The sequence below is a fragment of the Saimiri boliviensis genome, chromosome 3 (genome assembly GCF_048565385.1).
Source record: "Saimiri boliviensis isolate mSaiBol1 chromosome 3, mSaiBol1.pri, whole genome shotgun sequence".
Taxonomy (NCBI): domain Eukaryota; kingdom Metazoa; phylum Chordata; class Mammalia; order Primates; family Cebidae; genus Saimiri; species Saimiri boliviensis.
The window spans coordinates 106673599-106696838 of NC_133451.1; the positions used below are offsets into that span (position 1 = coordinate 106673599).

Here is a 23240-nt window from a genome sequence, read left to right on the forward strand (position 1 = left end):
TTCTGGACAGTACGGTACTTCTAGAATGTAAAGTTGTGTCATCTCTGTGATATCATCCAAGGAAGAGACCATCTGTCCCATTCCTTGCTTATAGTAGGCATTCATAAATGCAAGTTCTTTTACTTTATGCTGTAATAGCTCACTTAATAACTCAAGGAAGTATGCAAACTTACTTTGAGGAAGTGTCTTGAGACTCTCTATCATAAAAATTCATCCCTAATTGATGTTTACAATTTCACCTCTTGCTCTGCGTTAAATGATATCTCCCTAAAATGCATGTCCACCCAGAACCTGTGAATGTAACCTGACTTGAAAATAAGGTATTCGCAGATACAATTAAGTTAAAATGAAAATGTACTGGATAAGAGGGGGTCCCAAATCCAACATTACTGATATCCATATAGAAAGAGGGAAATTTGGACACAGAAAAACAGACGCACAGACACACAGGGAAAATCCCATGTGACTCTGACATTTCAGAGACTGCAATGATAAAACTGCAAGCTGAGAACAAGGTTTTCCAGAAATAGGTAATCAGGAAGAAACAGGGGAAAACTTTTCCCTAAAGCCTTGAGGAAAAGCATGGTCCTGCTGACACCTTGATTCTGGACTCCTAGCCTCCAGAACTATGAGAGAACACATTTCTGTTGTTTTAAGTCACTGTTTGTGATAGGTTATTATGGCAGCCCTAGGAAACTAATATACCTGCCTAAGACAACTAGAATCTAGGGGATTTTTAGCATCTCTCTAAGGGAACTGGGCAAGGACACTGCTATTGACTTGCCTGCCCTTTATCTTTGTGTTGAGATGTTAAACTTGAGCTCCCTAATAAGTTAGATATCAGCTTCCTCTCTGAGTTAAAAGGAAAATGGCAGTGACTTTTTGTTCAGATATTGTGAATTTGCTAAGGAGATAAGAGACTAGGGACTTTGTATAGTGAAAGGGCAGAGCACAGTTCTGGAAAATGTTGAGTCCGCAATGAATCACAGTTACTGTAATGAAATGATAAGAACAGCAGCTGATGCTAGTGGGAGGGCATGCACTCACCACAATGGAGTGATGTCTCAATCATGGGCCATTTAATGGAATTCAGAGAAGTAGACTATACAGTTAGATTATGTCTTATGGAATAGCCCATGTTAGCTAAAGCAATTGAACAGAATTTGTCAATATTCAAATGTCACATTGAGTCTCTCAATTCTTAGTGTTGATAACTGTATCTGATGTTTATGTCAAGTGTCTTAGTATGCATAGTAGGCACTTAGGTAAAAATATGCTGAAATGCATGAAAACATGACAAATGGAAAAGTTAGCCAAAGGAAGCTTTTTTTTTTTAAAAAAAGCAATTTAAAAAATTTTTCTTAACACAGTGTTTACTGCTCAAGAAGGGTTAAAAACACATTTCATTGCTCACAGAAATTAAAGGAATGGTTTTGGAAACATTATTACTATGTACTTATGAGCTTTCCATTAAAATTATTTAAATATAATTTTTATTTTTAATAAAAATAAAGACCAAGCATTATTTTGGTCTCATACAGATGAATTATTTAACAATATGCAATGAATCAAAGCATTCAGACATTTCAAATGCATCCATTCTCTGCTATATGCCTATGAAAAACATTGATCTATGAATAGTTAACACAGCATTATAATGAAGAAACATCTGGATATCATAAAACCACAAGTAGTAAGTGTAAAGAACACTACTCAACCCCTACCTGTATTGTAATGTTTAGTGCAGTATCGTAAATCTTTTTCTTCTTTCAACAGAAACTGGGGCAAAGTGAGTCCTTCTGCTACTTGTACAGGTGCCTCATCTTGCCATTCAAAAATGAGGTCATTCATTGTGTACCCAACTAGGCAAAACATAATAACATATTAATAGTCTAAAAAGCACAAAGAAAAGAAATACAAATTACTTGTATCGTCATACAGGATGAAAAGACCAAACAGTGCCATCTTACGGTAACTCTATTGGTGAAGCTACTCATTGCCCGATTCCAGTTCATAAATGTCTACTGAAGTCTATTCATGTGGAACTCCCATCAAGTAATGTAAGAAAACGAAGTGGGCTAATTAAAAGTATATCATGGCATGTAGAAACTTGAAAGGACAGGTATATACATTCTTTCCTTGGGACGTCTAGTTACTAGATTAATTTTGTAATTTTCGTTTTGGTTTCGTTCCATCCAGTTTCTTCTCACTTTCTTTCAAATTATTCAGGACTCTCTCAACAAAAACTGAAAATGACACTGTTTAGAAAATGACTTAAACTTAGCTTAAGAATAAATGTCAGAAATCTCTTAATTGTATACAGATTGCTCAAGGATTTAGGCATGTTAACTTTAGTTCTGTTGTGTTTTGAATCTCTTCAGTTACAGGTAGACAGAATTTATTTTTGTGCACTTAAACCCATTTAGAAAATATCTACAAGGTAAAAATGGAAAGGAAATCAAAATTTATTTTTTCATGCAGATTTTGATACATATTTCATTATTAGCGATTCACCAATTTTTTACATTAATTTGAATTAAGTGTTTAATTCAAAGATAGGGGAGCATTCAGTATTGATATATCTATAAGCTTTTAAAAACTTCATCCTTTATACATAGTCAAGGTTTGGACCACACAAATTACAATTTTATTATGGAAAAATTTCAACTCCTCAAGCCATAATATTTAATAGAATCAAAATATTTTCTTTGGAATTTCTTGAACAGGCAAACGAAAGATTATTATAGAATGCATGTATTTTATTTTCTCTTTATAACAGCAACAGCAGTATATTGCTGGCAGCTATTGTATTTTTTAAAAGTATATTTTCACTATATAAAGGATTCTTCTTCCTCCCTCATGAAAATAAATAACAACTTGGGGTAAAAAAAAATGACTTTAACATCTGTGGGGTAAAAGTACTACCACATCTTCCTTGATTTAATCATTAAACTGGATAGTTTGTGGAGGTGGAAACTCTTGCACATATCAGTGAATTCAGGATAGGATTGATTAATGGATTTTGTAATAGGTCAGCATCCTTTAGTAAACTAAAATTTCATAATTCTATATGGCAGGTATCTATGAACAGCAGAATTTATCTTTTTCTTCCTTCTGAGTGAGAAGCTATTGAATGTATGCTTAAAGGCTGTTACAGAAAAAGAGTCACAAGTGAATGTGACCTATGAGGTAGAACTGTTGTTACTTTGATCAATGAGTCTCTTGATGCACAACCACCATGGAGGTAGAAAGAGAGAGGAGACATGGTGTAGCCTCTGAACCAAGTCAAATGATGAGTTTGTTAAAAGCAGCTGGGAACAATGGCCCATGCTTGTAATCCCAGCCCTTTGGAAGGCCAAGGTGGGCTGATCACATGAGGTTAGGAGTTCGAGACCAGCCTGGCCAACATGGTGAACATCTCCGTCTCTACTAAAAAATATAAAAATTAGCCAGGCGTGGTGGCGTGCACCTATAATCCCAGCTACTTGGGAGATTGAGGCAGGAGACTCAATCGAACCCAGGAAGTAGAGGTTGCAGTGTGCCGAGATCGCACTGTTGCACTCCAGCCTGGGTGAAAGAGCTTGCCGCAAACATGTTGTGGAAACAAGCTTATATTGTAGGGAAGAGGCTGTGTGAATGCCTGGAAACAACTGGCATGGAGCAGATTAAGCTGAATAGAACACTGAATAGGGAAATGACTGATCGCCTTCTACCCTCCCCAATGCCTAAGTAAAACTCTTCCAGACAGAGTGAAATCTGATCCAGCTAAGGTGGTAGTGACTGGAACCAGATGCCATACCACAGTTGACCCTTAGGTATACCTCCCACTCCATAGGCAGTGGAGATGGTAGTAGCAAGGGCATCAGTGACCAGATCTCTCTAGACTTCATGGGATTCTGTTGCTGAAGTTTTTAGCGGAAGCATCATCAGCGTGATGGCTCATTATGGAGCAAGCACTATTTGGTAGAGTTTGTGAAGTCATTGAAATGGAAGGAAGTGTGCATCTACATATGAATTTTGATTCCAGAGAACATGTGGGAACCTGAAGAACTGTCCCTTAGGCTGTTGGATTTAGCAAAGCAGGGACTTGATACTTCCTTATACTAGAACATATTTCATTGAACCCTGCAATTAATGATGATTTGATTGGTAATAATAGAAAGCTTTCACTTTAATTCATAAGTCCTTTAATATGTCCATTATAAATACCATTTTACCAAGAGAGAAAGACGTACATTTCTCAATGATTTAAGGATAGTAAAATAGGCAACAATTCTATCTACTGCCAGATAAGACATGTTTCTCACTCTTCCGTACGTATAATCACTGAAGACAAAGTATGTGAGATTGAGTTCCAATTTAGACAGATGAATAGAAAAATGACCTGATACTTCATTTCTTTTTTATATTCAAAATTTTTCTCAAGATATTCTGGGAAAAGAAACTAGCTTTGTGAAATTCCTTCAAAGACAATCTTTATTTAGTTGCTAATGCAATTTATAGATAGTATATGTAGTTTGCTTTTGCTTCAAACAGTCATCAACATTAGTTTAGGTATGTGTATTTCATAATCAGACTATACTACTTCATTATGCTTCAAAAAATACTTAAGTTTGAAAGCAGAAGGAAAATAGTAAGAGGCCACGATTAGAGGGAAACTTCTTTATTCTGAGTAATATACTGGTTGTTTAAGGATAATAATTAAGTGGTAATATTGTCTCAATAAACTCTCAAATCTAATTTAAAAAAATCAATATTCCTTTACACAATTCAAAATGTTTTAACATCTTTATGCTTTTGGTTGGTAGATCTTTTTAAAAGTCTGAGAATATTAAAGAGAACAGCCTGGCTGATGAGATCAAGATTGTGAGCTGAATTACCTTATATCACAATAAGCTTCCCAATGAAAACTAATTTATTCAGGGAGCAGACATTAACCCTAACTTCAGTCAACAATGTCATATGGTAGCCACACCAAAACATGTAAACAAATGGCTCAGCACAACCAAATGCTTGTTTTATCAAAAAGTTATTTATTGAGCGCTATCTATATGTAACACGTCCTGCTATGCTTCAAGGAATGTGAGATATTATTGCCAAATAAAGTGTAAGTGGCATGGGTGAGGCAGAAAGTGCTATGTACATTTAGGGCAGGGTTCTGTGATATCTCCCTAAGCCTCATTTGAGCTGGACCTTGAAAACAAGGCAGGACCTGCATATAAAGTAAGCAAGAGAAGGTGAGGCACTTCTGGTAAAAGAAGCAGCAAAATCATTTGAAAGAAACTGAAAATTCCCAAGGTTTATAATAGCAATGGGAACAGCTTCATTTGTCTACAGACAATTTGCATGAAGCAGCATATGAAGTGACAAATAATGTAAGATAATATAAAGTTTCAATTTCAGCTGGAAAGTTCGACCATTGGAATCTTTTCAGTAAGAGGCGACACACACATATTGTGCTTGAGCAGTATTACTCTAGCAGGATCTTTTCATGGAATTCACAAGGTCAGAACTGCTTTCATAATCATAAGACATTTGCCTTTTTCATTGTGTCAACACTTGCCCTGATGTTGAAAAAACAATGGTGGGTAAAACTTCTAGTGCTTTAGCACAAATGAAGGGGCTGGCACCAAACTGTGCTAGGAGTTACTATATTTTTACTGCTATATCTTGCAGTAAAAATATTTCAATTTTTATTTATGAATATCTGATCCTTCATGAAACAGTAAATATCTTACAGTAAAAACAATGCCACTTTTATTTCAGAATGTTCTTGATCTTTGATGAAGCACTAACAATGATTAATTTTATTAAATTTGAACCCTATGTAAATATATTTTAGTATTCTGTGTGTCAAAATGGGAAGTCTGCACAAAATAGCTGCAGGCTGTAATATATTTCTTTCAAGGATAATCACTGGTGTCTTTGAGTTGCAAGCTGAACTGGCTTGGGTTTTTTTTTTTTTTTTTTGGGAAATACTATCTTTTACTTGAAAAAGTGGTTGGAAACTGAATATTGTGCCTAGGTATTTGACAGACCATTTTCTCAAAGATGAAGGAAGTGATCTTACCTGAACTCATCACGTTAAGGTAAACAACAGACAGTATTTGCTATCAATGATAAATTTTAAACTTTCAAATCAAAATTAAAATTTTGGAGAAATTGTTGTTACCCCATGAGCTTGATAGCTTCCCAATACTTAAAGATTTTTTGATGGACTTGATAATGACATCAACAAATATGATCTTTTGTTATGTACAATGAAATGCATCAGCTGTTTGGAAGATCTGAATAACTCATCAATCTGATATTTTCAAAATGACAAAAGCATGTTAAAAAAGCATAGATGTAAGACCCATACAAAGTGCAAGATAGACAAGTGGATTTTAATTTAAAAGAATAGGTAGAGTTCATTGACATGGTTTCCAATTCTACATTGCAATTAATTTTTAAGAGACTAAAGAATTGTGCCTCTATAAAAAAACAAAACAAAGTGAAAACCCCCTCATTCTTTCACAATGGTCAGCAAGGAGTATAAGTCAGAGGTAACATTTCAGTAGGTAATTTAACCAAATTAGGCACAAAATTAACTATGTGTTTACAGAAAATAAAGAAAAATTTCAAAGTTTTTAGTCTAAGTTGCTGACAAATAGCTATGAAACCATATTTGCTTATATTTCATACCTCATGCCATTAGAGTAGCTTTCGTTGACCATCTGATAAAACACCTTTCCTCCAGTTACTCTACCTTACCACTTTTCTGTTTATTTTTTCCATAGTACTTATCCTTACCTGACATTATATATATTCATCAGGTTTTTTGTTTTCCTACTTTGTCTCCTAGATTTTATTCTTTATAGAAGCAGAGACTTATTCTGTTTTAGTCAGTGGCATATTTTTTATTACCTAAAATAGCGTGTGTCCAGCATATAACAGGTGCTTGAATATTTGAATTAGAAATAGGGAAGTGATAAAGGGAAAGAGGGTGTGTGTGTGTGTGTGTGTGTGTGTGTGTGTGTGTGTGTGTGATTGTGTGATTTCTTTTGGAGTTGCCTTGAATTTGAGATGGTAGCAGAAGATGCAGGTATTGAGCCTAACAAGTCTCAACATTGACTTTTATGTTGAAGGTAGTTGAAATCACAGAACTAGATAGTGTCAGGATTAGAGATATAAGTTAAGAATGATTATCTACATATAAAAATTAAAATTATAGATTAACTGAAAACATCAGAGATAATATATAAATGAAGAGGAAAAGCTATAAAGAATCTTAGAGAATGCTTTGGAAGAGAAAAGTGATGACAGAAAAGTAATAATCAAAATAGAAAATCTCAAGAGGTACTTTTCAGCTAAATATAAATAAGGGTATCTAATGGAATTGTCTGACCATAGAATTTTAAGGTGACAAGTTTCCCACAAACAGAGGCTGGGAAGTCATTTTTCAGGAATGAAAATGGAGACATTCAAATTTTATAGGAGACATTCAATCACAGGTTTAGTTAAAGGAGATAAACTATAAGGCTTTTCCAACTCTTTGGTTTTATAATAAAATTAAATATAGCTTTACAAATCTGTCTAAAATGCACTATAAAATAAAATAATAAGAAGCATTTGGTTCTGTTATAGAAATAGGAAGACTGATCAAAGGAATCAATGATAAAGTTTAGAAAAAAATCCAAGTGTGTATACATATTCAATAATTGTGCTATTTGCAAGTATCCTGGAAAGAATGCAAGAATAGTGGAATAACAAATGAACCGTAGCAATAAGAACATCTGTGTAACAGCAAAATATGATGTAGATGCAATCTTGAGAGATGCAGAAAAGGCCTCAGAAGCCTATCTTCCTTTTATTTTGCATAAATTTATGGAGTACAAGTGTAATTTTGTTACATGCATATATGCACAGCATTGAAGTCAGAGCTTTTAGAGTACCCATTACCCAAATAATGTACATTTTATCCATTCAGTAACTTATCAGCCTCCTCCTGCTCCCACCCTGTCAGCCTTCTGAGTTTCCACTGTCTCTCATTCTACACTCTGTCCATATGTTCTGCAGCATTATTCACAATAGCAAAGATATGGATTATTTATGAATCTATAAAATGCTTTGGACTAACTTTGATTTTAAACAGGTTAAATGCCTCACTGAAAAGGCACAGGGCTAGTTGGATTAAGAAAAAATAAGTAAATAAAATAATAATAATAAAAGAAAAAGGAAAGACCTGATCTATTTCACAGGTAATGACACTCATAGGTTCAAAATAAAGTGATGGAGAAAAATCTAACAACCAAATGGAAAACAGAAAAAAGCAGGAGTTGTAATCCTAATTTCAGACAAAACAGATTTCAAACCATTGATGTCCATCAGTGGATGACTGGATAAAGGAAATGTGAAATATATACAAAATGGAATACTATTCAGCCATAAAGAAGGAATTAAATTATGTCTTTTGCATCAACGTAGATGTAACTGGAGGCTGTTATCTTAAATAAATAAAGTCAGGCACAGAACATAAATACTGCATGTTCTCACTTATAAGTGGTAGCAAAATTTTCACACATGGACTTAGAAGTTATTTAAACACTATAGCTTTATTTGTATATTTTGTCCTCTGTTAGAAAGGCCCATTTCTTTATTATTTTCAAAACTACCTTTGGCATGTATGAATTTTTATATTTCAGATTAACATCCAATTGAAAATCACATTAGGATTTTTATTTACATTGCATTGAAATTATGGCTTAATTCTGAGAGAATAACATTTTTACAATGATGTATTTAAATAACCTTAGGGATGGACAATTTAGATAAATAATTCAAAACAGAGTTCAAAATCACACCTATAGTTGGAAATTTCAGGTAAAAATGACACTTTTTATTATGTAGTTTTAATTTTTTATTATTTATTTATTCAGTTTTAAATTTTAGGTTTGAGGGTGCAATTGAAGGTTTGTTATATAGGTAAGCACCTATCACAGTACTTTGTTGTACATATTATTTCATCACCTAGGTATTAAGACCCTTACCTAATTGTTATCTTTTCTGCCCCTCCCACTTCTACTCTCCTGCATCAAGTAGACTGTTGTTCTTGATGTTGTTCTTTTCTTTGGGTTTATAAGTTCTTATCATTTGGCTCCCATTTATAAGTGAGAACATGAGGTATTTGGTTTTTTCTTCCTGCATTAGTTTGCTAAGGATAACAGCCTCCAGCTCCATCCATTTTCCCACAAAATACATGATCTTGTTCTTTTTTATGGCTGCATAGTATTCCCTGTTGTATATGTATCACATTTTCTTTATTTGGTCTGTCACTGATGGGCATTTAGGTTGATTTCAAGTCTTTGCTATTGTGAATAGTGAGGGAACGAACATTCGTGTGCATGTACCTTTATGGTACAATGATTTATATTCCTTTGGGTATATACCCAGTAATAGGATTGCTGGGTTGAATGGTAATTCTGCTTTTAGTTATTTGAGGAATGGCCATACTGCTTTCCACAACGGTTGAACTTATTTACACTCCCACTAAGTGTATGTGTTCCCTTATCTCTGCAACCTCACCAGCATCTGCTATTTTTTGTATTTTTTGACTTTTTACTAATAGCCATTTTGACCAGCGTTAAGATGGTATCTCACAGTTTTGACTTGATGATGGTCAGTGATGTTGAACTTTCTCTGATGGTCAGTGATGTTGAACTTTTTTTCATATGGAAAAATATGCTGGCCACTTGTCTTCTTTGAAAAGTGTCAATTCATGTCTTTTGCCCACTTTTTAATGGGGTTGTATGTTCTTTTATTGTAAATTTGTTAAGTTCCTTATAGATGTTGGGTTTTAGACCTTTGTCAGATGTATTGTTTGCAAATATTTTCTCTCATTTTGTGGGCTGTCTGTTTATTCTGTTGATAGTCTCTTCTATTGTACAGAAACTCTGAAATACAATTTGACCCCACTTGTCAATTTTTGCTTTTGTTGCAATTGTTTTAGGTGTCTTTGTCATAAAATCTTTGACTGTTGCTATGTCCAGGATGGTATTTCTTAACTTATCTTCTAGGGTTTTTATAGTATTGGGTTTTACATTTAAATATTTAATCCATCTTGAGTTGATTTTTGTATATGGTGTAAGGAAGGGGTTTGGCTTCAATCTTCTGCATATGACTGACTAGCCAGTTATCCCAGAACCATTTATTGAATAGCGAATCATTTCCCCATTGATTGTTTTTTTCAGATTTGTCAAAGATCAGATGGTCATAGATGTTTGGTCTTCTTTCTGGGCTCTCTATTCTGTTCAGTTGGTCTATGTGTCTGTTTTTGTACCAGTAATCTGCTTTTTTGGTTATTCTAGCCTTGTAGTATAGTTTGAAGGAGGGTAGCATGATGCCTCTATATTTTGCTTAGAATTGCCTTGGCTATTTGGGATCTTCTTTGGTTCTATATGAATTTTTAAATAGTTTTCTGGTTCTGTGAAGAATGTCATTGGTAATTTTATAGAAATAGCATTGAATACGTAAATTGCTTTGGGCTAACCTTGAATGTAAATGGGCTAAATGCCCCATTTAAAAGGCACAGAGTAGGAAGCAGGATTAAAAAGCAAAACAAAACAAAACAAACAAACAAACAAGACCTAATAACATGTCACTTGTGAACTGAAAATAAAGAGAAGGAGGAAAATCTACCAAGCAAATGGAAAACAGAAAAAGCAAGAGTTGCAATCTTAATTTCAGACTAAGTAGATTTAAAACCAATAAAGATAAAAAATGATGAAGAAAAGCATTACATAATGGTAAAGGGTTCAATTCAACAGGAAGACCTAACTATCCTAAATATATATGCACCTACTACCGGAGCACTGAGATTCATAAAATAAGTTCTTAGAGACCTACAAAGAGACACAGACTTCCACACAATAATAGTGGGAGACTTCAACACTCCATTGACTGTATTAGTCAGATCATCAAGTCGAAAAAGTAAAAAACACATTCAGGGTGTAAACTCAAAATTGGACCAAATGGATCTGATGGACCTTTACAGCACTCCATCCAAAACCAATGGAATATATACTCTTCTCTTCACTGCATGGCACATACTGTTAAATTGACCATGTAATTGGACATAAAATGATCCTCAACAAATTTAAAAGTAATGACATCATACAAAACATACTCTTGAGCAATAAAAACAGAAGTCAGCAGTCGGAAAATTGCTCAAAAGCATGCAATTACATGAAAATTAGACAAGATGCTCCTGAATGACTTTGGGGTAAATAATAAAATTAAGGTAGAAATAAAATTCTTTGAAAGTAATAACAAAGATACGCCATACCAGAATGTCTGGGACACAGCTAACTTAGTGTTAAGAGGGAAATTGATAGCACTAAATGTCCACGTCAAAAAGTTGGAAAGATCTCAAATTAACAACCTAACTTCACGATGGAAAGAATTAGAAAAGCAAATACAAATCAACCCCAAACCTAGAAGAAGTCAATAAATAACAAAAATCAGAGTGGAACAGAAGGAAATCAAGTCACACAAAAAAATCAAAAGATCAATGAATCCATGAGTTATTTTTTAAAAACTTAATAAAACATAGGCCACTAGCTAGACTAATAAAGAATAAAAGAGAGAAGGTCCAAATAAATACAATTAGAAACAATGAAGGAAATGTTACGACTGACCCCACAGAAATAAAAAGAACCGCCAGAAACTACTATAAACACCTCTGTGCACACAAACTAGAAACCTAGAAGGGATGCCTAAATTCCTGGACACATACAGCTTCGTAAGATTACTGATTCCCCAAGCAGATCAATAGCAAGCTTCCAAAATTGAATCAGTAATAAGTAGACTACCAAAAAAAAAAAAAAAAAAAAAAAAAAAGCTCAGGAGATGACGGATTCACAGATTGGTAGTCCTGAGTTTTACCAGATGTACAAAGAAGAACTGGTACCATTTTTACAGAAGCTTTTTCATAAAATTGAGGAGGAGTCTCCTTCCCAACTTGTTATATGCCAAAACCTGGCAAAGACACAACCAAAAATGGAAACTTCAGGCCAATATCCTTGATGAACATTGGTGCAAAAATTCTCAACAAAATAATTTCAAAATGAATCCAGCAGCACATCAAAAAGCAAATCCACTATGATCGATAGGCTTCATTCCCAGGATACAAGGCTGGTTCAACATATGCAGATCAATAAATGTGATTCATCATGTAAACAGAACCAAAGACAAACCACATGATTATCTCCATAGACTCAGAGAAAGCTTTTCATAAAATTCAACACCCCTTCATGTTAAAAACTCTCAATAAACTAGGTATTGGCAGAAAATACCTCAAAATACTAGGAGCCATCTATGACAAACTCGCAGCCAAAATTACACTGAATGGTCAAAAGCTGGAAGCATTCCTCTTGAAAACTGGCACAAGACATGAATGTCCTCTCTCACCACTTCTATTCAACATAGTATTGAAAGTCTTAGCCATAGTGATCGGGCAAGAGAAAGAAATAAAGAATATCCAAATAGAAAGAAGGGAAGTCAAACTACCTCTGTTTGTTGATGACATGATTCTATATCTAGGAAACTCCATAGTGTTGGCTCAGAAGCTCCTCCAGCTGATAAACAACTTCAGCAAAGTTTCAGGATACAAAATCAATGTACAAAAATCACCATCATTCCTATATACCAACAACAGCCAAACTGAAAGCTAAATCAGAAAGGCAATTCTATTTACAATCGGCCCCAAAAGAATAAAATACGTAGGAATACAGCTAACCAGGGAGGTGAAAGAAAAATCTCTACAATGAGAATTACAAAACACTCCTCAAAGAAATCAGAGAAGACACAAACCAATGGAAAAATATCCCATGGTTATGGATAGGAAGAATCAATATCATTAAAAAAATGTGGTTTTAAATTATCATGGCAAAGTTTTAATAAATGATGAAGGGAAAAATTTATCCACTTAGAAAAAGAAGTGATGCAAAAATAAAATCTAATTGTATTTAAAATGTAAACATAATTTGTGCTATAAAAGTTCTGGATTAAAATACATAATAAAATGTAAACATAATTTGTGCTATAAAAGTTCTGGATTAAAATATGTAACATTTTGTAATATTGGCATGTATAAAGCATAATTTATTAAGAAAAACAAATTTGATTATATGTATTTTTATTTTTAAAACTTTACTATGAAAGTGATAGTAAAGTTGAAATATGAATAATATATGGAAAATAACATATGTATTAAAGACAATACAAGATAAGATAATAAAAATGAAAAGATAATTCTATGTTAAAGGTTTAAACAGGCAAGTTACAGAAGAAACAGCAATGTTTACTAAGTATGCAGGGAAAAAAAGCTCAAACTAAAGAAGATGAAAATACAATAAAATACAATTTTATGTCCATCAGATTAGATAAAAAACCTTAAATCTGATATAAAATGTCAATGTTAATATAAGTTTGGTACAAAAATGTTTTTAAATTTACTGCATTTTTGTGCGAAATACCTTTTGAATTTATCATTCATATAGTATATGTATATACACACATAGATATTCATAGGGACAGACACGACAGAGAGAGAGAGAGAGAGAAAGGAAGAAAAAGTAAAAGGGAGCTGGCGATGAGGCAAAGTTTGCTAAAGGCTAGAGGACGATTGTGAGTAGAGGCTACCTATGCTTTCATTTTTGTGTGTTTCTCAGTTTTATTCAAATTTCCCAGCCGAAACATACTAATTTTGAAGAAATCATTCAAATTTATTACATTATCACTTTTTAAAATCACAAAATCTTGGGTAGTTTAAACAGAGCTTAAAACACTACACATAAGAAAAGAGGTTACATAATACTTTACACAATGGGTAACAGAAAAGAAGTACTTATTAAAGGGAGAATGTGGGCTGTGAATCTGCCTCAGCTGAAAATGAGTTTAAAGATATATTAATAAATTTTAGATTCGCATTTTGTTTTAAAAGTAAATGAAAACATATTTCATCTGGCTATCTCAAAAGTTAGGCAGGATTGGGGTGGAGACAAAAAGAGATTTCTAGTTTGACCCAGTTTGCAAATGCTTATGTTCTTAATCAGCAGCTGGAATTTAAGAAGCAGAAGGAGGAAAATGCTCACTCCTGGCACATGCTAACTATTGCTAGGAGAAATATTGCTCAAGTAAATTTTATTGACCTGACAAGGAACAACTGCTATGTCAAAACGTATTTAACTAAAACATTTTTCTTTATAATTTGTGCATTTCATTTGAATACTCTTACAATAAATCAGGCTATTACATGTGGTTTCATTTAAATTATTGGTCTAGTAAATTAAATATCTTCTTAGTAATTACATTTTCTCTAAAACTTCTGGTATAACTGACCTACAATCATTATTTTATGAGACACTTTAACATATATCACAGACTGAAAGTTTCCCCCTTTCTCTTCGGAAAAGTATGTATATACAATTTGTGACCCTAACTGCTGTTCTGAATGACAAACACAACAATATTTCTTGAAACGTCACAAAATTGCTACACTTTGACAATACGAAGTTTAAAGTTTTTGTGAGAAATTTCATATTAAAATCAGAAAATAACCAGACCCTGAGCCCGTTTTAATGAGGAAAGGCATTGTGATTTGTTGGATTTCACTGCAGGAGAGGTTTTAAGAGGGCCCTGTGAATAAACGTCAAGTGTGAGAAAACATTCTCTCTGCCTCCAGAATGTTAGAGGTTCAGATCTGCTCAAATTTGTGAAATAATCAATTCACTAAATAGGACCCAAATCATAACAGACTCTGTGAGACAAACCACTTTGGCAATATCTGGAAATTGTGTCATATTTTGAATAAAGAATAGTAAGGCAATAATCCTTTGACTAGGCTTGTGTGTGTGTGTGTGTGTGTGTGTGTGTGTGTGTGTATGCATATATATACATATGGTGTACACACATATATATGGTATACACATGTATATATGATGCACACACACACACACACACACACACACACGCACACACATATATATATATATGAGACATAGTATCCCACTCTGTTGCCCAGGCTGGAGTACAGTGAAGCATGGCTCAGTGCAGCATTGAATTCCTGGGCAAAAATGATCTTCCCAAGTATCTGGGACTATATTTTGTGACCATATCAGCTACTTTTATGGGTTTTTAAATTTTTTGTAGAGATAGGATTCTCATTATGTTGCCCGCGGTGGTCTCAAGCTCCCAGGCTCAAGCAGTTTTCCTGCTTCAGTCGCCCAAATTGCTGGGATTACAAGTGTAAGCCAACATATCCTGCATGGTCTTGGGATTTTTGGTGCATGATTTTTCAGTACCACTATTTATTTATAAGAACCCAAACCTATGCTAATCCAAGAGAAGAAAGCACTGCATAATATTAGCAAGAAGATCCACTTCAAATTCATGTTGCTGGAAGCATTTGAAGAGTATCATAATGAAAAAGTCTTTGTAATACTATAAAACTAAAATTTTAACATTATTGGATAGCTTAAACATCAGAGAATAAAATTAAATATTTTGTGTGCAACTCCTCTACAAGGTGAAATATAAAATGTCTATTATTGCAATACATTTATTGAAGTGCTTGAGAGGGTAATTAGCATGGTAGGGATAGATTTCAAACACTCAAATTCACGTTTAATATGTAGTATGATAAAAACTGATGCAGGCTACTCTTGACAGAAACCAAGACATTACTGTAAATCATTTGTTATTGTATAATTTGCCATATACATAAAATCACATTGTTCCTCTCACGTCTCAGAGCACTTATAATTATGTTTTAAAACTTACTTTTAAAACTTTAAACAGAAAATAATACTGCCAGACAAGGCAAAAGATAGCTGATGTTTTACACACAACCAAAGCCTATAATATCAAGTATATCTACAATGAAAATGACATTAGTACAGAAAGATGTCCAAAGAATTAGAAGTAACTCCATATTATTCTGTTTCACCTTAAAATATAATTACATAGCAAAATCATAGTTGTGTAATAGAATTATACAGCAAAGTATTGTTTCCTATTATATTGTTATGAGAACTACTGTAATCATAAAATTCTAAGTTAGTATGTGGTATATCCTTCGGATGGAAGGATCACTTAAGAAGTATTTAAGGCATATTAGTTGAAGTTCAGCAAGTCTTAAGTTGTTCATCACAAAGAAACCAGAACTTCAAAATTGTAGTGTTTAAATTACCCTTATATTGTTTTAAAGAATTAATATTTGTAAAATCATTCAATTGTATTGTAATCTACACTCCTGGGATTTTTTCTGTTTCCTGTGTTCTAATTTATAAATTGTTAAGTATATGTTGATTTATATCAGGTAAAAATGATAAACTAACTTAAGGTACAGAGTTTACACATCCCAAGGATATATTATGGTTGTTTTCTAGTGGGGATGTCAGAAACAGTGATTGTAATTAGATAAAGATGAGGTTTTAATCACAAATGGGCAAGTTAAGTGTATCTAGACAACTTTTCACCATTTTCTGTGTCTTTACTGCAGGCATAGCTTGCTTTATTTTGCTTTTGTTAAGTTGTGCTTTGTAGATATTGAATATTTTACAAATTAAAGATTTCTTGCAACCCTACATCAAACAAGTCTAACAGCTTCATTTTTCCAACAATCTGTGGTCACCTCATGTGTCCGTGTCCTATTTTGGTAATTTTCATAATATTTCATTACTTTGTCATTATTATGATATCTGTTATAATGATCTGTGGTCAGTGGTCCTTGATGTTACTATTGTAATTGTTTTGGGGTGCTACAAACTACAACCCTACATGATGGTAAATTATTGCCCAATTAATTACTAAAACAGCCTTTAAGTGTTTGATGAAAGGAAAAGGAACACGTCTCTCACTTTAAATCAAAAGCTAGAAATGATTAAGCTTAGTGAGAAAGGCATGTTGGAAGCTTAGACAGGATGAAAGATAGGCCTCTTGCACCTGACAGGTAACTAAGTTGTTATGGCAGAGAAAAGTTCTTGAAGGAAATTAATAGTGCTACTCCACTGAACACATGAACAATAAATAAGAAAACAAAACAGACTTATTGCAAATATGGAGAAAGTTTGAGTGGTCTGCATAGGTCAAACCAGCCATAACATTTCCTTAAGCCAAAACCGAATCTACAGCAAGATCCTAAATCCTAACTCTTCAATTCCATGAAAGCTTAGAGAGGTGAAGAAGCTGTAGAATTAAAACTGGAAGCAAGCAGAGGTTAGTTTATGAGGTTTAAGCAAAGAAGCCCTCTCCACATAAAAGTGCAGGTGAAGCAGCAAGTGATAACACAGAAGTTGTAGTAAGCTATCCAGAAGACCTAGATAAGATAATTGATGAAGGCGGATACACTAAACAACAGATTTTCAATGTAGGTGAAACAGTCTTCTATTGGAACAAGATGCCACCTGGGACTCTCATAGCTAGAGAAAAGTCAATGACTGGCTTCAAAGCATCAAAGGACAGGCTGACTCTCTTTTTAGGGGCTAATGAAGCTGATGACTTTAAGTTGAAGCCAGTGCTTATCTACCTTCCAAAGATCCTAGGGCACTTAAGATTTATTATGCTGAATCTACTCTGCCTGTTGTCTATAAATGAAACAAGAGGCCTGGATGACAGCACATCTGTTTGCAGCATAGTTTACTGAATACTTTAAGCTCACTGTTGAGACCTATTGCTGAGAACAAAAGATTCCTTTCAAAATATCACTGCTAATGACAATTCACCCAGTCAGCCAAGAGCTCTGATGGAGATGTACAAGGAGATTGTTGTTTTCAAGCCTTCTAACAGCATTCTAAATCCATTCTGTGGCCCCTAGATGGAGTAATTTTGACTTTTAAGTCTTATCATTTAAGAGAAACATTTTGTTAGGCTATAGCTGCCAAAGATAGCGATTCCTCTCATTGATCTGGGCAAAGTAAATTGAAAAGCTGCATGTAACAATTCACTATTCTATGATGACACCATTAAGAACATTCATGGGCCGGGTGTGGTGGCTCACGCCTGTAATCCCAGCACTTTGGGAGGCCGAGGCAGGTGGATCACAAGGTCAAGAGATCGAGACCATCCTGGTCAACATGGTGAAACCCCGTCTCTACTAAAAATACAAAAAATCAGCTGGGCATGGTGGTGCGTGCCTGTAATCCCAGCTACTCAGGAGGCTGAGGCAGGAGAATTGCCTGAGGGAGGCGGAGGTTGCAGTGAGCTGAGATCGTGCCATTGCACTCCAGTCTGGGTAACAAAAGCGAAACTCAGTCTCAAAAAAAAAAAAAAAAAAAAAAAAAAAAGAACATTCATAATTCAGGGGAGGAATTAATAATATTAACATTAACAGGGGTTTGGAAGAAGTTGATTTCACCCCTCTTGGATGACTTTGAGGGGTTTAAGACTTCAGTGGAGGAAGTAATTGCAGATGTGGCAGAAACAGAAAGAGAACTAGAATTAGAAGGGGAGCCTCCAGATGTCAACACATTACTGCAAGCACATGATCAAACTTGAGCAGATAAAGAGTTGCTCCTTAAGCATGAGCAAAGAAAGTAGTTTCTTGAGATGAAGTCTGCTGATGAAGACACCGTAAACATTGTTGAAATGACAACAAAGGATTTAGAATATGACATGCACTTAGCTGATAAAGCAGTGGCAGAGTTTGAGAGGGTTGATTCCTATTAGGAAAGTTTTACATTTGGTAAAATACTATCAAAGAGCATCACATACTACAGACAAATGTTTAATGAAAGGAAGTCATTCAATGAAGCAAACTTCATTGCTGTCTAATTTTAAGAAATTTCCAGAGCCATCCCACTCACTGACAACCAGCATCCTATCAGTCAGCAACCAACACTGAGGCAAGACCCTCCACCAGGAAAATGATTAGGGCTCACTGAAGGCTCAGATTGCCAGAATTTTTAACAATAAAGTATTTTAAATTTAAAATATGTACATTATTTTTAGACATAAAATGCATACTTTTAGACTACAGTATAGTATAAAAATAGGCCGGGCGCGGTGGCTCAAGCCTGTAATCCCAGCACTTTGGGAGGCCGAGGCGGGTGGATCACAAGGTCGAGAGATTGAGACCATCCTGATCAACATGGTGAAACCCTGTCTCTACTAAAAATACAAAAAAAAAAAAAAAATTAGCTGGGCATGGTGGCATGTGCCTGTAGTCCCAGCTACTCAGGAGGCTGAGGCAGGAGAATTGCTTGAACCCGGGAGGCGGAGGTTGCGGTGAGCCGAGATCACGCCATTGCACTCCAGCCTGGGTAACAAGAGTGAAACTCCGTCTCAAAAAAATAAATAAATAAATAAAAATAACTTTAATATACATTGGGAAACCAAAAAAAATCATGTAACTACTTCACTGTCATAGTCTGAAACTGAATCAGCAATAATAGCTCTGAAGCATACCTATATTCAGATATATTCCCTCAATTCTAAAACAGCTGTGTTGGGAGAATTTGTGATACTATTGGTGACTTAGAAAAAAAATCGCCATTCCTAGAAGTATCTTTAATTTTGTTTTTTGAGGCAGAGTCTTGCTCTGTTGCCTAGGTTGGGGTGCAGTGCCATGATCATAGGTCACTGCAACCTTGAAGTCCTGGGCTCAAGTGATCCTCTCACCTCAGCCTCCCAAGTAGCTAGAACTGCAGGCATGCATCACCACACCTGGATAATTGTTCGATTTTTTTTGTAGAGACAGGATCTTACTGTTTCCCAGGCTAGTCTCAAACGCCTGGCCTCAAGTGATCCCCATGCTTCAGCCCTAGGAAATATTTTAAATTCTATTGAAGGTATATTTGAATCATATTTATGTATAAAGGACATACTGTAGTGAACCCTCATATTTAATGAGTCACACATTATAGTTACTATTTTTAATCAACAGTTCATTAGCAGGTCTGGGGACTGGAAGTGGTATGAATCTTCCATACTCATGCCAAACGCTAACACTTGGGCAAGCTTTTGCTTTTGCAAATCTGCATGTGGATTCTCCTGATAGCAGAACTCAGAGAAATTAACAAATTGCCAGGAATTGGAGACTACAGGTGAGCTATGTTGTGAAGAAACAGGCCACTTGGAACTTCTGAGAGCTCAGAAATTTGACTAGGCATTCTTTAAGTATGTGAGACTTCAAATCCTCTGGATTGAGAGTGGAACATTTATCATACAAACAATGAAGAATCCATTGGTTAGGATCTATGAACATGGCTGCCCTAGAGGTGAAGGTATTAAAGGAAGCAACAGGAGTCATTGCCTTCATGAGTCACAGCTCCTGGGTTTTGATCTCAGTATGGTATCAAAAGACTCCTAAAGTCCACCTCACTCATTTATTAATGTAAACTCTTGAATCATTCTGTGTGACTTCTCAAAAAATAGATTATTTTCTCCAAATTTTTATTCACAAACTACATATTATTTTCCTTTTCCTGTTTTCTAGTCTGGCTGGCTTTCCTCTCTATCCTCAGTACATGTAATTCACATTGTTTTTGTTTAGTTATTTGGTTTCATTTTCCTCTTGATCCTTTTTACAGACATTCCATGGTTTCTAGATGCCATGTTCTTAATTCACAGATTCGTGGTCTTCTATGTTCAAATAATTTAAGGAATCTTAGAGTTGACATGACCTTTGCTGTCATCTAATGCAGTTCACTTATCTATTTTATCTTATAAAATAGAAAACTGAGCCTCTGAAAATGAATGATTTATATAATTTATATAGTTTCTCAGTGAAAGACTAAAGGGTATTTTTTTCTGAAATTCCTCCTGTTATATAGGTAGCAATCAATTCACTGCATAATTTAAGGGATTGTTGAGCTTGAACACCAGGGTCATCTTTGGGGAGGTGATGTCAAAGTTTTGAAAGAGCATTATCTGGAAAAACCATTTGGTTTAGGAGGAAAATATGAGGGTTGAAGGAACTGGGATTATTTTGAGAATTAATTAAGGATGAAAGAGACTGGGCATTGTGGCTCAGACATGTAATCCCACTTAGGGAGGCTGAGGTGGGTGGATAGTTTGAGTCTGAGTGTTCAAGACCAGCCTGGGCAACATTGAAAAATTCCATCTCTACCAAAAATACAAAACTTAGGTGTGGTGGTGTATGTCTGTAGTCCCAGCTACTTGGGAAGCTGATGTGAAAGGATTGCTTGAGCCTGAAGATGGAGGTTGCAGTGAGCTGAGGTCATGCCACTTCACATGGCAACAGAATGAGACCCCATATCTAAAAAATAGTGACAGATCTGAGCAGTAAAGAATAACTGCAAATGTCAGGATCACAGAAATGAAAATGCTTTAAATTACAGGTGATCTAGGGTGTTCTAAAAAGTCTACTGAGAATTACACACAGAAGATGGCTACTATCTGAAACGCTCATCAAAACAAGTGACACTACTGAGGAGGACAATGGACAGATAAACTTTTTATCTGTATCTTCGCTATGAAGGAAAATAAAATTCCAGAGCATGAATATGTTTGCAGATGAGATTATTGATGCTATATGGAATCTCAGATGGCTGGTACAGAATTTTACCAAGCTGCTAAGAGATTAATATTGAGAATATTTTCAAGTTTATTAACAGGTAGATTCTGCTAATTAAAGGAGCTTAACACCAAATCCATACAATTCTAGAGTAGTTAAGATTACATCTGTGAGCAAGTAGAGTAGGAAGCTGTGATCAGTAGGTGCCAGAATCAAGGTCATAAAGAAAAAGCCATGTTACATTAATATCATATTAGAATCTTATTAGCAACTATGTCAGAATATTAAAGGATACTATAAATAGTGTTCTCAGCAAGATATATGATGAATTATAATGTTATACTTAAAAACAAGGATTTCAAAAATTTGAAATTGATGTCTGTTTAAATAATTTATAGCTGATTAAAAAAGCAATTGTTGATTTTTTTCAGTAGTAATAAATCAAGGTGAATACCTCTAGTGCACTGTTGAAAGGTTTTCAGCCCTGTTCTTTTGTTAGTGCAAAATGATATATTGTTCAATTCTCTGGATAATTAACCAGGAGAGACAGGGATCATCAAAGTAGAATTATTGACTAAATGTAGTAAGATGATCTTTAACTAGAAAAAAGGTAAAATAGTTTTCATTTATTCCAGTGAACTAATTTAGTAAACATGGAATGAGAGATATAGTGCTTAGCTGTAGAACTCTGACTGTAGGCGTGGTCTGAGTCAAGAGTGTTTTCCAGCTATCTTTAATGTATATGTAATCTGAAACTGCAATAGTAATAGAATGATCGGCACTGTCACCACGGGGGCAGGGGAAAGCCTTGCTCTACAGTCTTGGTTTAGACCAATTTAAATACATGGAAAGATATCTGGGGAGAGGAAATAATAGGCAACGGAGCAAACTCTGTTTTCATATGAGAAATTGAACAAAATTACTGGGTATGTTTAAGTTGTAGACATACCTTAAGAATATGTTACAATTTATAAATATTTAAAAATCATCAGATATATTTCTAAATGACTGAGGTTTGTATAAAAAGCATGTGAGCTATTGAGTCATATCATTTGTCTGTCTACTTCACAGCTGTGTGACCTTGGGAAAGTCACTTAACTTCTCTAAGCATAATTTGAACACAATTGACTGTGGTCAATATGCTTAGAATACCTGATGATCAGCAAAAAATATAAGCTAGAAAGATGTAGACAGATTAGAAGAGAATGGCCATTAGTGTTACATAGGATGAAACATTTAATGTTTAAGTGGGGATTTATTTTATAAGTAGCGAGTTCATTAGTGTGTATTTTTGTCTTGGGAGGACTTCTGTTTTGTAGCTAATACTGTAACTGCAGAGATTTAAGCAAAAAACACTCAGAAAACAAGAACCATCTGTATTTCTCACTAGGCAAAGAAAAAGCGTAATACTATTTTGAACAATATCCAAACTCTTAAATTCAGAAAGAGCTTGGGTCACAGTAGAGACTATTATAAAATAATTGTGGAAAATCACCACCAAATATTATATTTTGCCTTAATTAATTTAGCATAAATTCTAGAGTAAGCAGTCTGAGTAATGCCAAATGGTTTTTAAATGAATCTGAGAAATTAAATCACAAAAACCTCCCATCTCTTTTTAGAAATTTCTATCCCAAAACCCCAGTATAGTCTCTCTTTAGAGATTTCTATTCAATAATATTATTAAAGTATATTTCAAATTTCTTAAAGCTTTTCTTAGTGTTTT

The 23240-nt window shown here is 34.5% G+C and overlaps 1 protein-coding gene across 2 annotated transcripts in view; it reads right to left on the minus strand.

Moving 5' to 3' along the window:
• The window catches only part of GLRA3 (glycine receptor alpha 3), a 201136-nt gene that overhangs the window by 44230 nt on the left and 133666 nt on the right, over positions 1 to 23240 (minus strand). For both annotated transcript variants that reach the window (XM_010344432.2, XM_003933869.4), the window contains exon 6: positions 1725 to 1862. In XM_010344432.2, the coding sequence (XP_010342734.1) occupies positions 1725 to 1862 (138 nt within the window). The remainder of the gene's footprint in view (positions 1 to 1724; positions 1863 to 23240) is intronic.